Source organism: Hemicordylus capensis, chromosome 2, assembly GCF_027244095.1.
Source record: "Hemicordylus capensis ecotype Gifberg chromosome 2, rHemCap1.1.pri, whole genome shotgun sequence".
In the NCBI taxonomy this organism is placed as follows: Eukaryota; Metazoa; Chordata; class Lepidosauria; order Squamata; family Cordylidae; genus Hemicordylus; species Hemicordylus capensis.
In genome coordinates this window covers 183,890,976-183,908,103 of record NC_069658.1, presented here as the reverse complement: position 1 = coordinate 183,908,103, position 17,128 = coordinate 183,890,976, and the positions used below count along the sequence as shown (strand labels likewise).

The window sequence follows — 17,128 nt, the reverse complement described above, 5'->3', positions numbered from 1 at the left end:
CACAGGGGAAGGGGCTGAAGAATCAGTTAGGAGTATGTCCTGGGTAGTATTTTCTGCAGCGCGGTGTTACTTGGAAGCAGGGTGCCATGACTACAGCTCAGAGAAGCAGAAGCTGGATTGCATTCACCCTTGAAAGTCCTTGTAGGCCAAACCTTTGCAGCTGTAGGCCTCTGTTCTCAGGTGGATAGAACTGTACTATGCAGAAACAGGAACAGTAGCTGGGTTAGTAGACTTGATTCTGTGTCTCCCTGTTTCTATAATGAAGTTTGCAGTGCCCTGCAAATAGTTATTCCCCTCTCTGACACCATGTGGAGATAAAGAGCTTGGATATTATGTTGAGCTGAAACAAACTTTAATCTTCCCTTTCCAAACTTCCCCTTTCTCCCCACACAATGCCACCTAGTGGCCCTGAAATATATACAACTATTACCACAGTCATAGGACAATCCCCTTCCCTAGGGGCTGGTAAAGAGAGCCAGGGTTATGGGTTTTTAAAACCTTGTTAGAAGGCTTAGTAACAGTTTTTAAAGCAGGACATCTGTTTGTCACTTATAGCTCACTGGGTTTGGATGTATGTACTTTACAGTCATTCTGCCTGCTCTCACAAGAACCCTGTCCAGTGGATCACTATGGCGACTTTCCGTTCACAGAGGCTGAGAGATGTTCCAGGAGCACCCAACGGGGTTGTGGCAGAAGCCGGACTTGAACCAAATACTCCGTCCACTGTCCCATGCTGCTTCCCAGAGGAAAGAAGCATAGGCTCCAACTGTTCTTATGCCTCAGGCATGGCCCCTGTTTTCTGGAATCTGTCCTTGCTAAATCACTACCCCTATTATTTTTGCCTCTTGGGGTGCCTTGTTCAATACGTTTTTTCATGCAAGTTGCTGAAGTTGAATCCCTAAAAGTAAACTCATTAGGGATTGTTTTTTTTAAGTAAATGTAAAAAGTAAATGTAAATGGCCTGTGTCATCTCAGCCCTGCTCATGACCCCTCCACTAACAGAGATCTGCTTGACGGGCACTAGAGACAGGGCTTTTTCGGTGGTGGCCCTTTGGCTTTCGAACAGCCTCCCTGAAGAGCTTCACCATGCTCCTTCCCTCAGTGTTTTTAAAAAACAATTCAACACACATTTTTAAATAGACTTTTAAATGTTTTATCTGCTGCTATACTTTGTATAGTTCTCAGTTTTTAGCTTTTTAAATAACCTTTAATTTGAAACTTTAAACAAAATGTAATTTTAAACGTTTTAGCCTGGTCTTTTAACTTGTTTGATTTTATTTGTCTTAATTTTACAGTGCATATATTTTATTAATGTTGTGAGCCGCCCCGACCAGTAGTGTACTGGAGGGGCGGGGTAAATAAATACAGTGGTCCCTCGACTTACGAAGATAATCCGATCCGAACGCACGTTCGTAGGTCGGAATTTTCGTAAGTCGAAAAGCGCATCCACGGAGGTCCGGAACACTCGTAAGTCGAGGAAACCGCATCTAAAGATTCGTAGGTCAAGGAAGCCGCATCTAAACCGGCAACGACTTCCGGTATTTTTTGTCGTTCGTATGTCGAAATCTTCGGATGTCGAGTGCTTCGTAAGTCGAGGGACCACTGTACATGTAAATGGGTGCACAGCACTAAGACACTATGCACTGCACGCAGCAGGTGGAATCCCAGCTTTAGCAACATGTAGCAGTAGGTGAAGGTCTTGTGCAGTAATCCTTGGCATGGGAATTGTGTCACTTGCTGGGCGACTCTGAGAGTCACTTCTCTCTCAGCCTAACCTACTTCACAGGGTTGTTGTGAGGAGAAACCTAAGTATGTAGTACATCGCTCTGGGCTCCTTAGAGGAAGAGCGGGATATAAAATGTAAATAAATAAATAAATAAATAAATAAATAAATCCTGTTTTCATCTGTGGGAGGGTATGGGCTTGTCTCATCTTTGATAATCTGGAATAGTTACCTATTTTCCATTTCTGACATGCTTCGGAAATATACACCACACCTCCCAGACTGCTCAGCCCTACACATTTACAGGCATGGTGTGTGTCTGTGTCTGTGTCTGTGTGTGTGTGTGTGTGTGTGTATACGTACACAAGGTATGAGGAAGGCCTTCCTGGGAAGACAGGATAATTGGTAGAGGAAGAAAGGCATACCTGTCGCTCACTTTCACCGAAACTATTTCTGAGAGGCTTGACAACATGGCACTGAGGAAGTTACAGCTATTCACGGGCTCTGCAGTTCTTCTTATGGGATCTTGAAACATGCTGGCCTGGATGACATATTATTTGCTCCTTTGAGTCACCGACATGTGGGGCGAAAATAGGCAGGGCTCCATAAGCCGTTCTGAACACCAGATCTCAGTTTTGGAAATTAAGTCTAAAGCACAGAGTGCTTCTGAGCATAATTATACTTTCCTTTCAACGATGCAGCCAACCCCTGCCATCACTGAAATTAGCAGAGAAAGGCCTCAGGACAGAAAGCAGGCCATAGCCCAAACACCTCCAAACTGTTTCCTTCAAAGAGCAAAGCAACAACTCTAGTTGGAAGCAAACAGGGCTGTCAAAACCTAAGAGCACACAATTGCCCTTGCTGCAACAAGGACTGTATTGGAGCAAGACTGTTGTTTGAAGCATGAAGTGCACAAGGAGGCAATTAAAATTGCCATGTTTGTCATCATCTGCACTTGAGACACAGAAGCATCCTGTCTCTGAAGACAGAGGTACCACTTTTAATTATGACAGCTAATATAATAACTCCTGCTAACTTGGCAAAGAGGTACCTTTTAACGTGGTGATTCTCTTTATTTAGTAGGGGGAGAGTAACTGGCCCTATCCACCCTCAGCACAGGACCTCCAGTGACTGTTACTGGTGTCTATCTTATGCTTCTTTTTAAATTGTGAGCCCTTTGCGGACAGGGATCCATCTTATTTATTTATTATTTCTCTATGTAAACCGCCCTGAGCCATTTTTGGAAGGGCGGTATAGAAATCGAATAGATAGATAGATAGATAGATAGATAGATAGATAGATAGATAGATAGATAGATAGATAGATCCCCCACTCCTGTCACCACTTCTGATCCAATGCTCAAGTGGTCCAAGACATTTTGTGTCGGAGGTAAATATGATGCTGCCCACCCCCACCCCCCACACACCTGCAAGTGAGTGCTCAGCATTTTCAGACCATGCTACCAAGGCAGCATGGTTGGCACACGAATACTCCCAAACTATGCCACCAAGCAGGCAGTGGTGGCAGTGGCGTTCCTAGCTCCTGGCGGTGGGGCAGAGGGAAAAGAAGATGCACGTCCCAATGCGTCAAGGAGGGGGAAATGAACAGCATGCACTGGTAAAGTAAGGAAAGGTAGTGGCCATTCTATGCTGCACACCTCCTTGTGCCTAAGCATGAAGGAACCACTACAGCCTGGCTCATGGAAGGCCCATCCCTGGGCTGGAGACAGATCATGGCTTGATCTGCTTGCTTGCTTGCTTGCTTGATTAAGTGCTGTCAAGTCGTTGTCGACTCTTAGCAACCACATAGATAGATTATTGTCTCTATTCACAGTTTTTGCAGGTTTACGCAATGCTTCCAAAGTCTGCAAAACCTGCTTGATCAGAAGACAACAGTGGGACGAAATAATGTGTGGGAAAGGATTGTTCTGTATTTCTGTTTTCAACTCTCTTTAAAAGTATTGTCTATCGCCAGTTTAGGTAACAAATTGGGAAACTCCCCTCCCCTGCCCTAGAAGGGTCCATAAGAACATACTAACAATGATTACATGCTGGAACTCTGAAAGAAAACAAGGAAAAGCTCTGACACTACCGTAAAAACTATATTCAGTCTACTTAGTATAACTGACTTAGTGATAGTTAGTAAGAACAACTCTGTCCTGCCCCAGAGGCAGATGCATGCTGGCTCAGAGGAGGACTATTTTCAGAACAGATGTCTCTGTCTATGAGCTGCAGTCAGGCAAGAGTTAGCACGTGGAAGAGAAAGGGGAGAGGCAGCTCTGGCCTGACAGCCAGGGACAACTGGCCACTGCTCTGCAGAGGAAAAGAAGCCGAGCAGGAAAGGGGCCCAAAACCATGGCCCAGCAAGAAGAAGAAGAACTGACCCTGGGGAAGATGGACTCCCGAGACCCCCTCACCAAAGAGATTGATTTGGTGGAAAGAGACCCCAAGCAGATCAACCAAGAGGTGGTCAAGGTGAGAGCATGGCGGGGGGGGGGGCGGTGTCAGGGTGAGAATTTTCCCCTTAGATTGAGAGTGGAATGAAGTGAGCGAAGCTTTCAAAATAACCCTGATACAAAGAAAGAATTCCTTCCGCAGATGGCAATAAAAGAGGAGACGATCTCTCTCCTGCCGCCGCCACTACCCTTTTGCAGTAACCAGCCATGCCATTCTAAAGCTTGGGACTGCACTGCAAGCAGAGAGCAACTCTCTCTGTCTCCCTCTGTCCTCAGATGGGAAAGAAGAATAAAGAGAGAGAAATGCAATGCATGTAATTACTGTAGTTAAACTAAGACTAGGCCATTGTGGGGCTGGGAGATTTATCTAGCCCTTGGGATCTTCCCATCTTGGCCCCAGAGTAATTACCTCCTGGCCCCACAAGGATCATCCTTGGGTCACACACTATTATGCACCTCAAGCAATTTCACTTGAGCTGAGACCCAAGCAAAGGACTCTTTCACCCCTTTCCCCTGAACTTCAGCAATTCAGATGTGGACATACTTGAGGAGCAGATGTATGCTGCCTTCTTTGGAGATCTATCAGGTGGCTAGACAGGAAAGGATCTTCTCTATGGTGGCCCCTTTGGGATTCTCTTCCTTAGGAGGTTCAGCTGGTGCCTTCCTTTCTAGTGTTTGGGAACCCTGTGAAAACCTGGCTATATCACTTAACTAAGTCGCTGTTTTAAACTGCTCGTGGATGTTTTCTTTTGATCTTTGTATTCTTGATCTTAGTTCTGTATTATTGTTCTTCAGGGTTTAAAAAAAATTTAATTGTTGTATATCTCATTGAAGAAAGGCAGAGTATAATATTATAAATGAATGCATGAATGAATGAATGAATCAATCAATCAATCAATCAATCAAATGAACTCTGCCCAATTCATGATAGCTGATCACTCTGGGAAAGAGGATGAATTAAAGGGTCCACCTGCAACCTGGAAGTGAATGGAGCTATGGAGCCAGCACTACCACCCATGCAGAAAGAGACAGCAAGAGAGTGTTTTTCAAGAATAACGATAAAATGTTTGTTGTCAGGGAGGTTCGGATAAAAAATGGGCTTCAAAGAATAGATCTCAAAGAAGATTTGAAGGAAGACAGGTAGGAGGAGACTCAAGGCATAAGGGGCAACAAGGGAGAATGGACAGTCTAATCCACAAGACCTATCTGCTTCCTAATTCTCAGAGCCATGAACAAAATGATCACCATTATAGTTTGAAGTGATTTGCACAGAAGATTCAAGCAGCCTTTTGAGAACTCTCATTCAGCTTTCCCATTTTTATTTCTCTTCTGAAAAACACTTATTTCTCTCCTTTATGTGGAACCTTAACTGCATATAGCTGACATGCAGTTAAGGAGTATGCATCAGTAATTTTTGGAAAAGACACCATGCGGGAACCAGCCATGGCATCTATATTTTCCCTCAATGTACCTTCTAAAAGCATTGATCACCAGACACATTTAGAGTGGCAACCATTTCTAGAATTCACACCCATATTCGACTTCTTCAGCATTGCTCCAAAGCATAACAGAATCAGAGGAGTATGCATTCTTGAGGGTAGTGGGGTGATTAGGAATCGGTCGTGGCTAGGCCTCATCTGGCCCTCTGAGAAGAATCATCTGGTGTCTCAGTGGCCAATCGAAGGGCAAAGAAGTGGGGACAATGGCTGTGGCCATTAACTTGCTGACAATCCATTTAGGGGGTAGAAGGGGCCCGGGCCCACCACCCAATTTGCCCTTCGCTAAAACTAGGTGAAGACTGGGGAAGATGTCCAGTCTTCACTCCCTCCGTGCATTGCCATGTCCCCAGCCTTTCATCCTGCTAAAAGCAATTCTGGGCTTTCCCAGTCATTCGTACATGGTGGGCTTTTTAAACCTTCTGCAGCAGTTATGAGCTACATGGACACTCCAGGCCTGTGCATTGGCTCCAGCAGATCCCCATCCTCCCTCGTAGCAAGTTTCAGAGCTCTGGCCAGACGATGAGCATGGCCCTTGTGCAATCTTTACAGCCCCACCTGCTGGCCAGTGCTTGCATTCATATCCCTTTTAATTACCCCTTTGAAGGGGTAATTAAAAGGGGTGGGAATGCAAGTGCTGGCCAATAGGTGGTAGTGGCACTATAAGAATGGTGCAAGGGAAGTGCTCAGTGTCTGGCCAAAGAACTGCAACACGCTAGGAGGGAGAACGGGCATCTGCTGGAGGCAACGCACATGTCTGAGTGTGTGCAAGAGCCCATAACTACTGTGAAATCTTTTAAAAGCCCCCTATAAACAAACGCCTGGAGAGGACCACTGTCAGCTTTCTCACTTTCTTTACTACGTGCTTATCCTGTGTTTCTGCAAATTGCTCAGAGCAATGCTTATGGGATAACAAGCCTGTAAGGTACTTTAGGCTGAGCAGACTAACTGGACTTGCTCCAGGTTGCAACACACACCAAGTAAGTCTGATTCTCACTAACATTTTTCAACGGCTCTTCTTTTTCTTTCATTCACAGGCCTGGTTCTTGAGATGAAAAAGTTAGGGTACATGGGGGAGGGGAGAAGGGGAACCTAAACTGTAAGACGTTTAATAATGGAGTTTATGTATTTCGTATACTCCATCTTTCTTCCATGGAAATCAAGGCATTCTACATGGACTTCCCAGGTGGTCTCCCATCCAGGCACTAACCAGACCCAAACTCTGCTTATGATGGCTGCAACATTTAATCAACATTTTTTTTACTAATCCATCTGCCAATTTCTATAGCTTGAAAAGCAAAGAGTGGGAGGAATACATTTCTTCCCATTTACAAATACTTCCCTGCCTTGGTGGTCACTTAGCAGCAATTTCTCAGCACCACAGGTGACCAATTACTATTCCTCATGCCTCAAGGGCACTTTCCAGATTAGCCCCTACAACAGTGTCATGATGTATCTGCTAGGTGTGCTCCCGTACTTCCTGTGTTGTGACACCACAGTCCCTACGCTGTCAGCAAAGTGCAGTTCACATTTCGGATGCCTTGGATTTTATCGCTGCGATTTAGTGCTATAACGTTGTATGTCCGTTGCAAAAAAGTAGCTGCATTTCCCTGTTGTAGGGAAATTTCCCCATTGTAGATTCTGGGTATCATTTTCAATTCGATCCTGCCAAGCCAAAACATTTAACCACAGTTGTAGCAGGTAATCTGGAAAGCACCCAGACTAGGAGGTAGGGCTGGCAGTACTGTAGTTAGTTTTAAGATTCTATGAATTGCTTGTTACCTCATTTTGCAAGGAAGCTAGCAAAACTATTAAAGGCATACAGAGTGGAATAAATAGAAAAAGCACTCCAGAAGGTTAATCCTAATACTTAGTCAATTTAATGCCTATCATATAGCTCTCACCCTTCAGGGGTTTGCTATCAGACTGTTCCTATATACTGTGACTTTTACTCATCTTATGAAATAGTCTGATCCCCTGCTTTCTGATAAAACCAAGATAGCTCTCAACATATTGTAAGATTAAAACAACAAAACCCCAAATAAGAACATGACCATTTGTCGAATCATGTTTAACTCCCACAGGAGACAGGGGCTGATGCAAGGAAGACATTTTGGTGCCTGAGGCAGATAATAAAATGGCAACTCTTCTCTCACTTAACAACAATGGAATATAATCCACCAGGAAATAGTCCCATGACCCAGCATAATGCCTGGGGGCTTTTCAGACAGCAGGCTTTACTGCAGATTTACTGCAAGGCTTCACAGTGAGTTCAGGGCGTAATGGATACTCTGATGCAAAAAGAGGATTTTTTGCCCCGGACAAAAATTGGGCTAGGTTCCAATATGGAGGAGAAAACCCAAATCGCGTGTGAAGTGCTTTTTGAAATATCGCACTGACTTTGGGGTAAATCTGGCTGATTTGTGAACACACACACACACCCTCGCAAAGTAAAGTTGCAGTAAAGTCGCCGTCTGAAAAAGCTCCTGTTAATTATAAGTAGGTTTATGCAGGAGAACGTCTTGACGGATTAGATTGCATGAACCAGATCTGCCCTTCCCACTCTGCTGCCCTGAATGGTATCCACTGAGGTGGTTGCTTCCCCTTGCCTCATGAGAAGGTCCACCTCTAAAAAGATGGCTGAAGTCTGACTTAACCCACCCTTTTGCTTAACAACTCCCTTAAATTGAGTTTCACAGAACCAGAGTCACAACTGTAAAGGATCCATGGCTTGCTTTCAATACTTCATAGAAGTTGGCAGCCAAATCAGGGCCTCCTCATAACTTTTATGGGCAGGAGAAGGATTAATACAGGGCGAGAGGCCCTTCCCTAAGGTAGGCCAGGCCAGACCAGTGAGGGCTTCAAAGGTTACTAGCAGAGCAGGCATGTGAACTATTCCTATTTAAACTACAGGTAATTTGAGAAAGAACGTTATCCTTAAATAGAACAAATTAAACATGAGAACACGGTCAGAATAATTCAGAAGAAACCTGGGCCCACCCTCAGCACAGGACAGTTTTAGAGAGATGATGCACCCCATCTCTAGCCCCTTCTGTCCACTGACTGTGGACCTCCTGGCTCTTCTGGGTGCGTGTGGAGAACCAAGGTGAGCCTTCATGTTACATGCAAAAAGGTTAACAAAACCTAGACAGCCATCACTTATAAAGAAAACCAGCTTTGTGAGGGGGATATTTGGAGTGTTGAAGCAGTGGGGCTGAGGAGGTGCTTAGCCCTTTCCCTGCCCAAGGCTTGGCCCTGTCTACCCTAACCCTAACCCGCCCTTAAAAGGGCCCCACACACCTGTGCCAGACTGCAGCTCCGCGGTTCCATGCACATCCCTGATCTGAAGCTGCTTTGGCCCCAATAAAAACAGCCATTGGGGTTTTGTTATACATATTTGTGTGGAATATCTAGCCAGGCTTCCAGGGCACTTCCCATATTGCACTCTGTTCAGTAGTAAAATGCTTCGGCTTGGCAGGATCGTGTTGAAAACGTAAACAGCTTGTGCAGCCCTCCTACAATGGGAAAATACGGCTATTTTTCTGCAACCAACTTGCAACATTGTAGGATGCAAGGATAAAATCCGAAATAAGGCATCGGAAATGTGAACGGCACCTTGCTGACAGTGCAGGGATTGTGATGTCGAAACACAAGCAGTATGGAAGCACAATTAACAGACAGTAGTGAAACCATTGTAGGGTGTAATCTGGAAAGCGCCCAACACATTTAATAGTCATCGGCTAGTATGACTTGCATACCCAAGTTAAGATTAAGCCCTGCCTGACTCACCACCTTTCCTCCAACCTTGACAGGTGGACTTTGAAGATGTGATTGCTGAGCCAGAGGGCACCCACAGTTTCGATGGGGTATGGAAGGCCAGCAACACAACGTTTACCGTCAGCAAGTACTGGTGCTACCGGATGCTGTCAGGGGCCCTGGGTGTCCCACTTGCCTTGCTCTGGGGCTTCCTCTTTGCCTGCGTCTCCTTCTGCCACATCTGGGGGGCTGTGCCCTGCATCAAAAGCTACCTCATAGAAGTGCAGTGCTGTGGGCGCTGCTATGCCCTGTGCATACGTACTTTCTGCGACCCACTCTTTGAAGCCGTGGGGAAGATTTGCAGCGACGTCCGAGTGGCCATGCGCAAGGAACGTGCCAAGGACTGAGGCTCTTCCTTGGATTGGGAAAGGACTCTGGTGTTGTCTTCTTCCTTTTGTCTCTCCAAGTTGGATGAGGGCCCCAGCTAGAGTCCTGACCTTTTATGCTACACATGGAGGTAGGAGGTGATGATCAGATGATCAGAGTCTGGCTGATGGAGCTATGCCTTTAACTTCCCCTCCCCACAAACCACTCCATCTCCTTTTGCATAGACAGGGCTGAGCCAAGACAGAGTGGACAATCCAAATGGCTCCCTTTTGCACACATGAATTTGCATGGGGCAGAATCCATGGGGAAGTTCCCTTGTGCAAGCCCCATTAAAATGAACGGAAGCGGCACAAGAGCACTAATACCACAGTCCCTGTTTTTTCCAGTGGAGCTTGCGTTGGAGACTTCCCCAGTGGGATCTGCCCCAGGGAATCACATCTTTCTGTCTCCCATTCTGCCACCCTGAGTGCTGCTCAGCCATCTCACACTGCATCACAGTAGGGCTTCCTCTGTGTAGAGAACTGAGGCTGCATGTGTGATGAAGTAGTTATCCTACCATTTGCCAAGGGCCCATCCTCTCTTAGGGCCAATACCCACGAGAGCAAGGTTTTATCCACCTCGTGCTATCCCTTAAAAGCTAGTGCGCAGGCACCAGGGGTAGCCTATCAATCCTGCACTTTCCCAGCAGGGAAAATAGCAGCACTGTGGCAGCTGCATCAGCATTAAAGGGCTGGGGAGAAAAAATGTGCTCCCCCCATCTCCTATTTAAGGCATGCGCTCTAAAGCCAGAGCACATGCCTAAAATTCCCTCCAGGGGCCGTGCAGCTGGGTTATCCTGGCAGCCTGTCCCAGCTCAGTCATGAATGGGGCAAAGAGCAGCCCCTGACTGCAATCTGCCTCAAATTACACTGTCTTTTCAAAGAGGGCTCGAACCCAATCATATTTTCACGGATTGTATTTTGTTTTGCTGCTGTTGTTTTAACGTCAGACCCAACTGTTAGTTTTAAAGTGGCTTAAGCAAATGAACATTTCCCTGTATTCTGATAGAAAGACACCAATCTTTCTAACCAAGAGTTACCAGCAAATCCCATTTTTCGTCCATGTAATTATCATCACTTCTGGTTTTGAATTAACAATGACCATTTTCTAAACATTCTGCATTGTGTGAGAAATAAAGTCCAAACAGTCCTTCAGTGTCTTGTTTATTTTGTATAAAATCCCGTCTGGCAGGCACTCTCAGTGGAGCACTTACAAGTCCAGTTTATTGCGACAGACAAAAGGGACAGGGGTGGGAGGCGGGCGGATCACAGTACAGAATTGTTTCTGGTAATGGGAAAAGAAGGGCTAATACCAGGGCTGTGGGTATGCTGAAATTCTGTGGGAGCACAGAAAGAACACAGGATGTGGTGCCAACACAGAATTCTGCTACCTGAGAATCTTAGCTTCCATTTAAAAAGAAATGGGGGGAGAAGCATTTCTAGCCCTTTATGGCTGCACAGTTTCAAAGCATGTGGGCAATGCCTGCTTAAATTTGGGGAGCCAGAAGGGTGGCTGCATAAGGTTTCCAGCACTCAGAGTCTTTGCCTCTCCCCACGGGTAGGGAAAGCAAAATAAATTACGAAAAATAAAATAATACATGCATGCTTGCTTAATTTGCATAACAGGTTGCAGAATTCAGCTTGTTTTGGCACAGAATTTAATGCAGAGAATACTCACAACCCTGATTAATACTGAGTGGTTGAAGCTTAAAATAAGGGCAGCAGGAAGAACAAACTGGATCTTTGATGCAGGGGAAATAACTGGCACATGAACTCCCTCCCCCAACTACGTCCCCTTACTTATTGCCCCAATGTAGGAGGGTGATGCGTGCAGGGATGAGGTTGCACCAGGAAGAGTGTGTGGGAAGAGTTTACAGATGCAGACAAATGTGCAAAGCACCAAGGGATACTTGAGGGGGCAGAGGAGCACAGCTGGCAAGAACTTGTGTGAAGCATGTTAGGAATGGAATACACATACGAGAGAGTCCTCCCTTTGAAACACCTTGCATTGTAATCCACTAGACACGATTCCCCTCCCACAGCCAAGAACAGAACCAAGGAATTCCGGTACCCCACCCCACCTCACTGCTTTCACATGCAAATCCAAGTGCAAACCACGGTCAGCAGAGGAGAAACTGAATGGATGGGCATCAGGCCCAAAACAACCTTAAGGTTGCCATATACTGAAGAACCCACCCATATCCACAAATTAAAACCTTCAAATTCGCCTCTGGTGCACTAAGAGGCTGAAGAGCAAATGCCCCTTAAATATTTGGCTTGGAAATTAAATTTCCATCAAATCACCAACTTCCCTGCCACCCTCCCAAATCATTCTGGAGCAGGAGAGAGAGAGAGAGAGAGAGAGAGAGAGAGAGAGAGAGAGAGAGAGAGAGAGAGATCTGCCCTGAGCTGGGATTAAGAATAAGATAGAAGTGGGGGTTGTCACAGTATCGGGCAGGTCAAACGGAGGACGCTGTCCTCCCAAATCTGGCTCACTCTCCATTCCCCGAGGATTTGAAGACCCCTCTGCTCCGCAAGAGCACCCTGTTTGAAGAGCCCTGTTTGGCAGGGGTGGTGCCTTTCTTGCCGACAGGGTTGCTCTTGTGGGGATCTGGTGGCTCGGGGAGGTTTAGGGCATCGTCAGCCCCTGTGTGCTTCAGGGTAGTTTTCCCAAGAAGTTCTTTGAACACAGAATCCATATTCCTGGCAACCTCCTAGAAACGGGGAGGAAAACAGAAACAGAATCATGAAGACAGAAAAATAAAATACTTAGGTGGGTCAGAAAGTTCCAACTGGATACGAAGGAAGAGGAAAAGAACCCATGCGGGGTGGGGGTGACATTACCTTATCCACTTCCACCCGTTTATCTGTTGGCCCTTGCCTCTCAGAATTGTTGCCACTCCAGGGCCGCAAGGAAGCTTCATTCCAGCGCTCTGCCCTAGGGAAAGCAAATGGCCCAGAACAACGTATCAATTTTTTTACGCTCACTCCCTACTGCAATGTTCTTCATTGTACGGCCCGGGAGTCAGTGGCACCTCCGACAACCCTAAGCTCACTCCTGGATTGTTAATTGGGCTTCTGCAAAGCTTTGGCTGAAGTGGAATATTCTACACAGTCCCCCCTGTGAGAAGGGTCATGTGGAGATGACCCTTCTCACTGGGCAGTGTTGTGCCTGGCCCAGGGCTGCAGGGCCCCTCTAAGAGCGACGTAGTCCTCTTGAGTCCCTGTGCCATCGTAGCAGGCATGCATGGAGTGCTAGGAAATGTAGCCCTTCCCAGGACTTTCCCCACAGAGCTCTTAAGAGAGGGATCCTTCTCTCTTAAAGGACCCTCCCGGCACTGAGAAAAGCACAGTACTACTGTACATGGAACTCAGCACAGTGGAAAACAGCTCTGTCATCGAAGGGTTTTGGGGTTTTTTGCCAAAGTGGCCCCTGCTTGAAAAATAATGAAGATCACAGCTCTACTGCATCATCATCAGACCTCTAGCCCTCATTTTTCAAGTGTCTCTGCTTTCAGCTATTTTTGTTTTGTGCGCTTCCTTCCCTGGAGTGGCAGGAATCTCAGGATGGCCATTATAGGGTAAGCTTTTGTAGGAAAACAGAGCACTGGACGCTTAAAAGGGTCTTTGTAGATTAGAATAACTCATCTAACCAAGCATTAATTTTAACCAAGCCTATATTGTCCCCATCAGCTATCAGACTATACTGAAAGCCTATTAAAGACTGTGCCTTATCTTTGCATGCCAGATCAGCGTGGAGATGTTATTCTCAGTGCTGATTTGGTACACAAAGATAAGGTACAATCTTTTATATCCATTCCTGCATCCTTTGTTCCACAGAAACTCTGAACCATTTGCCAGAGTTTGCCTTCTTTTTTTCTACTGCTCTGTCAAGATTATTCAGCTTCCTCTGACCTTGCCATTAAGTGACTCCCCACAAAGCCTATTTCATCACAGTTGTTCTTAGCCTTTCCTAGCCTCACCTGACTGTACCTCTGTTGCTCGCCTGACTCTTCTTTAGCTCCTTCCTAGGACTGGCTTTGCAGGCTGAGCTAGAGATGGAGCCGAATGAGGTGGCAGAGTGCACTGTGCTGCTTCAAACTGCAGGTGGGGGTGTGGAACACCATTTTTTAAATGTTCCCTCACGTAAACGTTTAAAAAAAGGTAAACTTGTGCTGTCGAGTCGGTGTCAGCTCCTGGCGCCCACAGAGCCCTGTGGTTGTCTTTGGTAGAATACAGGAGGGGTTGACCACTGCCTCCTCCTGCACAGTATGATGCTATTCAGCACCTTCCAATATCACTGCTGCCTGATATAGCTGTTTCCCATGCCAGCGGGGTTTCGAACTGGCAACCTCTGGCTTGCTAGTCAAGTCATTTCCCCGCTGCGCCATTAGATGGCTCCCTCGTGTAAACCCACCTTCAAAAAACACAAGTTAAAAAACCCAAACTGCCTCATCAGGAGAAAGTTTGGCTGTCACTCTTCCTACGGTGCTAGGTTTCTATTTGTAGGATTATTATTTTTAAATATAGGGGCACGACTCCCCTATATTCCACCCATTCAAAAACAGGATCCTCTGCGCTGCAGGCTGAAGTGGGGCAAATCCATTCGACCCTCATGAGACACTATGACCTCACTGCACTGCATGGGAAGAGCCAATCTAGGGACCAACCCGTACGTTGTCCGAGTAGTAGCAAGCATGACTTGTCCCCATAGCTAAGCAGGGTCTGCCCTGGTTGCAAATGAATGGGAGACTTGATGTGTGAGCACTGCAAGATATTCCCCTCAGGGGATAGAGCCGCTCTGGGAAGAGCAGAAGGTTTCAAGTTCCCTCCCTGGCTTCTCCAAGATAGGGCTGAGAGAGATTCCTGCCTGCAACCTTGGAGAAGCCGCTGCCAGTCTGTGAAGACAATACTGAGCCAGATGGGCTACATGGGCTGACTCCGTATAAGGCAGCTTCCGATGAGGAGGGAAATGTAAGGAGTGTGAGCACTGTCAGATATTCCCCTCAGGGGATGGAGCTGCTCTGGGAAGAGCATCTAGGTTCTAAGTTCCCTCCTTGGTACCATCTCCAAGATTGGGCTGAGAGGGATTCCTGCCTGCAACCTTGGAGAAGCCTCTGCCAGTCTGTGAAGACAATACTGAGCTAGATAAACCAATGGTCTGACTCAGTATACGGCAGCTTCCTATGTTCCTATGAGTGGTACGAGAGCCACTTCTGCATGGCGAGAGCCTAGACTGGTCTGGCAGTGTGGGAAGTAACCATCTCATTTTCTCCTGACCCACGCAACTGCTTCCTACAAACATCCCTGGAGGGGCATGGAATCTAGTATAAAAGATGCAGCTCCCAGCCAGTTCTGAGAGAAGGAAGAGTCAGCCCTTAACACCTGTCCCTATGCTGCCTTCTGCCTTGCCCCTCTAGAGTATGTCCACAACTGCTGGATTCCCCTTCCCTCACCCCCAAAGCCTTTTCCTCCCATGCTCTCACCTTTCAGTGACATGGAAGGTCCTGGGGTGGGCAGGTTGCAGGAGGGGGAAGGGCAGGCGGCCCCCATCCATGAAGGGCGAGGCCAGCTTGCGGATGGGGCTGCTCCCGCCACGCTGGCGACTCCCACTGCCCACATCCGAATTTACCCGCAGCCTGAGAAAAAGAGACAACCTGTTTATGACGGATCCATCCCCAAGCCATCTCTGGGGTGGAAAGCAACCGTTGTTGCCGCCCTCTATCATGTGGAGCTGAAACACTACCACTTCTTAGCATTCCCCCCCTATGTTACAGGCATGCTATGCTCCTTCCTACCGGCTGGAGGCTTCAGGGAGTAGCTCATCCAGAGAAGATCCTGTGTCAATCTCCAACCTGGAGCTCCGGGGACTCGGTTGCTTCTCGCTGCCAGGATAAGAGATAAAGGGAAACAGACCGTAGTTTAAAAGGTGAGAGTTTGCTCCACACCCAGTCTAACACACTTTCTCACAGCCACCTTTCTAGATGTTGCCCGCAATCACCTTTCTAGAGGTCCTCAAAGCATAGGCATCCTGGGAATTTTGTGAGGCTGGAATACAGTAACTACGCACTAGAAGGAGCAAATGCCCAATCTCTTGCCTTCTTGTTCCACTGTTTTAAAGGGTTCCACTTCCACTTAAAAAAACCAAAACCCAGTGTTTCTAGACCTCATGACATAAAAAAACAAAACAAAACAAAACCCCTAGACATAAATGAACGGCAACCTCTCAGACACCAAAAGTCCGAGTGTAGGGTTCTTGTCCCTCTCTCATGGCCAATTTCTTCATGTATCCCTGAGCCATTGTCAGTTGCTTCTCCAGGCCTGGTCTACACATGCAGCAGAATCTGAAAGAATGGATGGTCTCACTTCAGACTGCAGCTAGAGGAACCTGCGCCTTTGAGTACTTCCCTACACAAAAGGATGCCCTGCTAGGAGAAAACTAGCACAGCAGTGGGGCGGGGGAAATTCTAGGTCAGCCTTTCCCTTGCTGTGCTAATTTTCATACAGAGAGCCTTATTGGGTTTGGGGTGGGGGGAGATGACTGAAAAAGACATCCTCGCCCACTCAACTCCTGAAGTGATGCAGTCCACCCGGGATTCTATCACCTCTGTCTACAGTGTGTAGATCAGGTATGATTCAGCACCAGTCCTGCTCTTTAGGGCCATAAAAGTGACTTCCTGGAACACAGCAGGAAGGTTTCTGAAAAAGACCTTCCTTCATGGCACCTTAAACTCAGAGCTTGGTTTTGGGAGAAATGTATGCAGAGGGAAGGGTGTGCCCTAAGCTGTCCCCACCCCAAAAAAGTATCCCTGCCTCGGAAGCTCCAGCTTTAGCCTGGCTCTGCTGACAAGAAAGTCAGTACAGGGATGGATCTGTAAGCTCCATGGCAGGCCACCAACTTTGCGTGCCAGGAGGTCCCAGGTTTAACCCCTGGCATCTCCAGACAGGGCTGGGAAAGACCCATTTGAAACCCTGGAGAGCAAGTCAGTGTAGGCAGTATGGAATGAGATAAACCAATGTTCAGATTCTGTACAAGGCAGCTTCTTGTACAAGCTGCAAAATCACTGAATTTGCTTTCGCTCGGGGGCATATCTAGGGTAGGGCAGGCAGGGCACCACTTGAAGGGGGGGTACCATTTTTTAAAATGAAAAAAAATTTTTTGTAAATGGCCACTGAAAACAAAATGGCCACCACATATGCTCAAATGGCCTCTGCGAGGCCCGAGGCCATGCCAGGCCTCGCAGAGGCCATTTGAGCATGCGTGGTGGCCATT

At 46.9% G+C, this 17,128-nt stretch overlaps 2 protein-coding genes across 5 annotated transcripts in view; one reads left to right on the top strand and one right to left on the bottom strand.

Moving 5' to 3' along the window:
- Positions 1-3,933: 3,933 nt before the first annotated feature.
- On the top strand, positions 3,934-11,005 carry LOC128345261 (caveolin-3-like). The gene is made up of 2 exons (XM_053296961.1): positions 3,934-4,197; positions 9,487-11,005. Exons 1-2 carry the CDS (start codon positions 4,078-4,080, stop codon positions 9,835-9,837), a joined length of 471 nt encoding a protein of 156 aa, XP_053152936.1. The 5' UTR covers positions 3,934-4,077; the 3' UTR covers positions 9,838-11,005.
- Positions 11,003-17,128, bottom strand: part of ARHGAP4 (Rho GTPase activating protein 4) — a 69,417-nt gene continuing 63,291 nt past the window's right edge. For 3 of the 4 annotated variants that reach the window (XM_053296956.1, XM_053296957.1, XM_053296958.1), the window contains 4 exons: positions 15,654-15,740; positions 15,342-15,494; positions 12,700-12,793; positions 11,003-12,569 (listed from right to left, as the gene is read on the bottom strand). In XM_053296956.1, the coding sequence (XP_053152931.1) occupies positions 12,348-12,569; positions 12,700-12,793; positions 15,342-15,494; positions 15,654-15,740 (556 nt within the window). In that variant the 3' untranslated portion in view covers positions 11,003-12,347. Of the gene's footprint in view, positions 12,570-12,699; positions 12,794-15,341; positions 15,495-15,653; positions 15,741-16,078; positions 16,200-17,128 lie in introns of those variants that run through there. The other variant, XR_008316344.1, reaches the window with a different exon arrangement.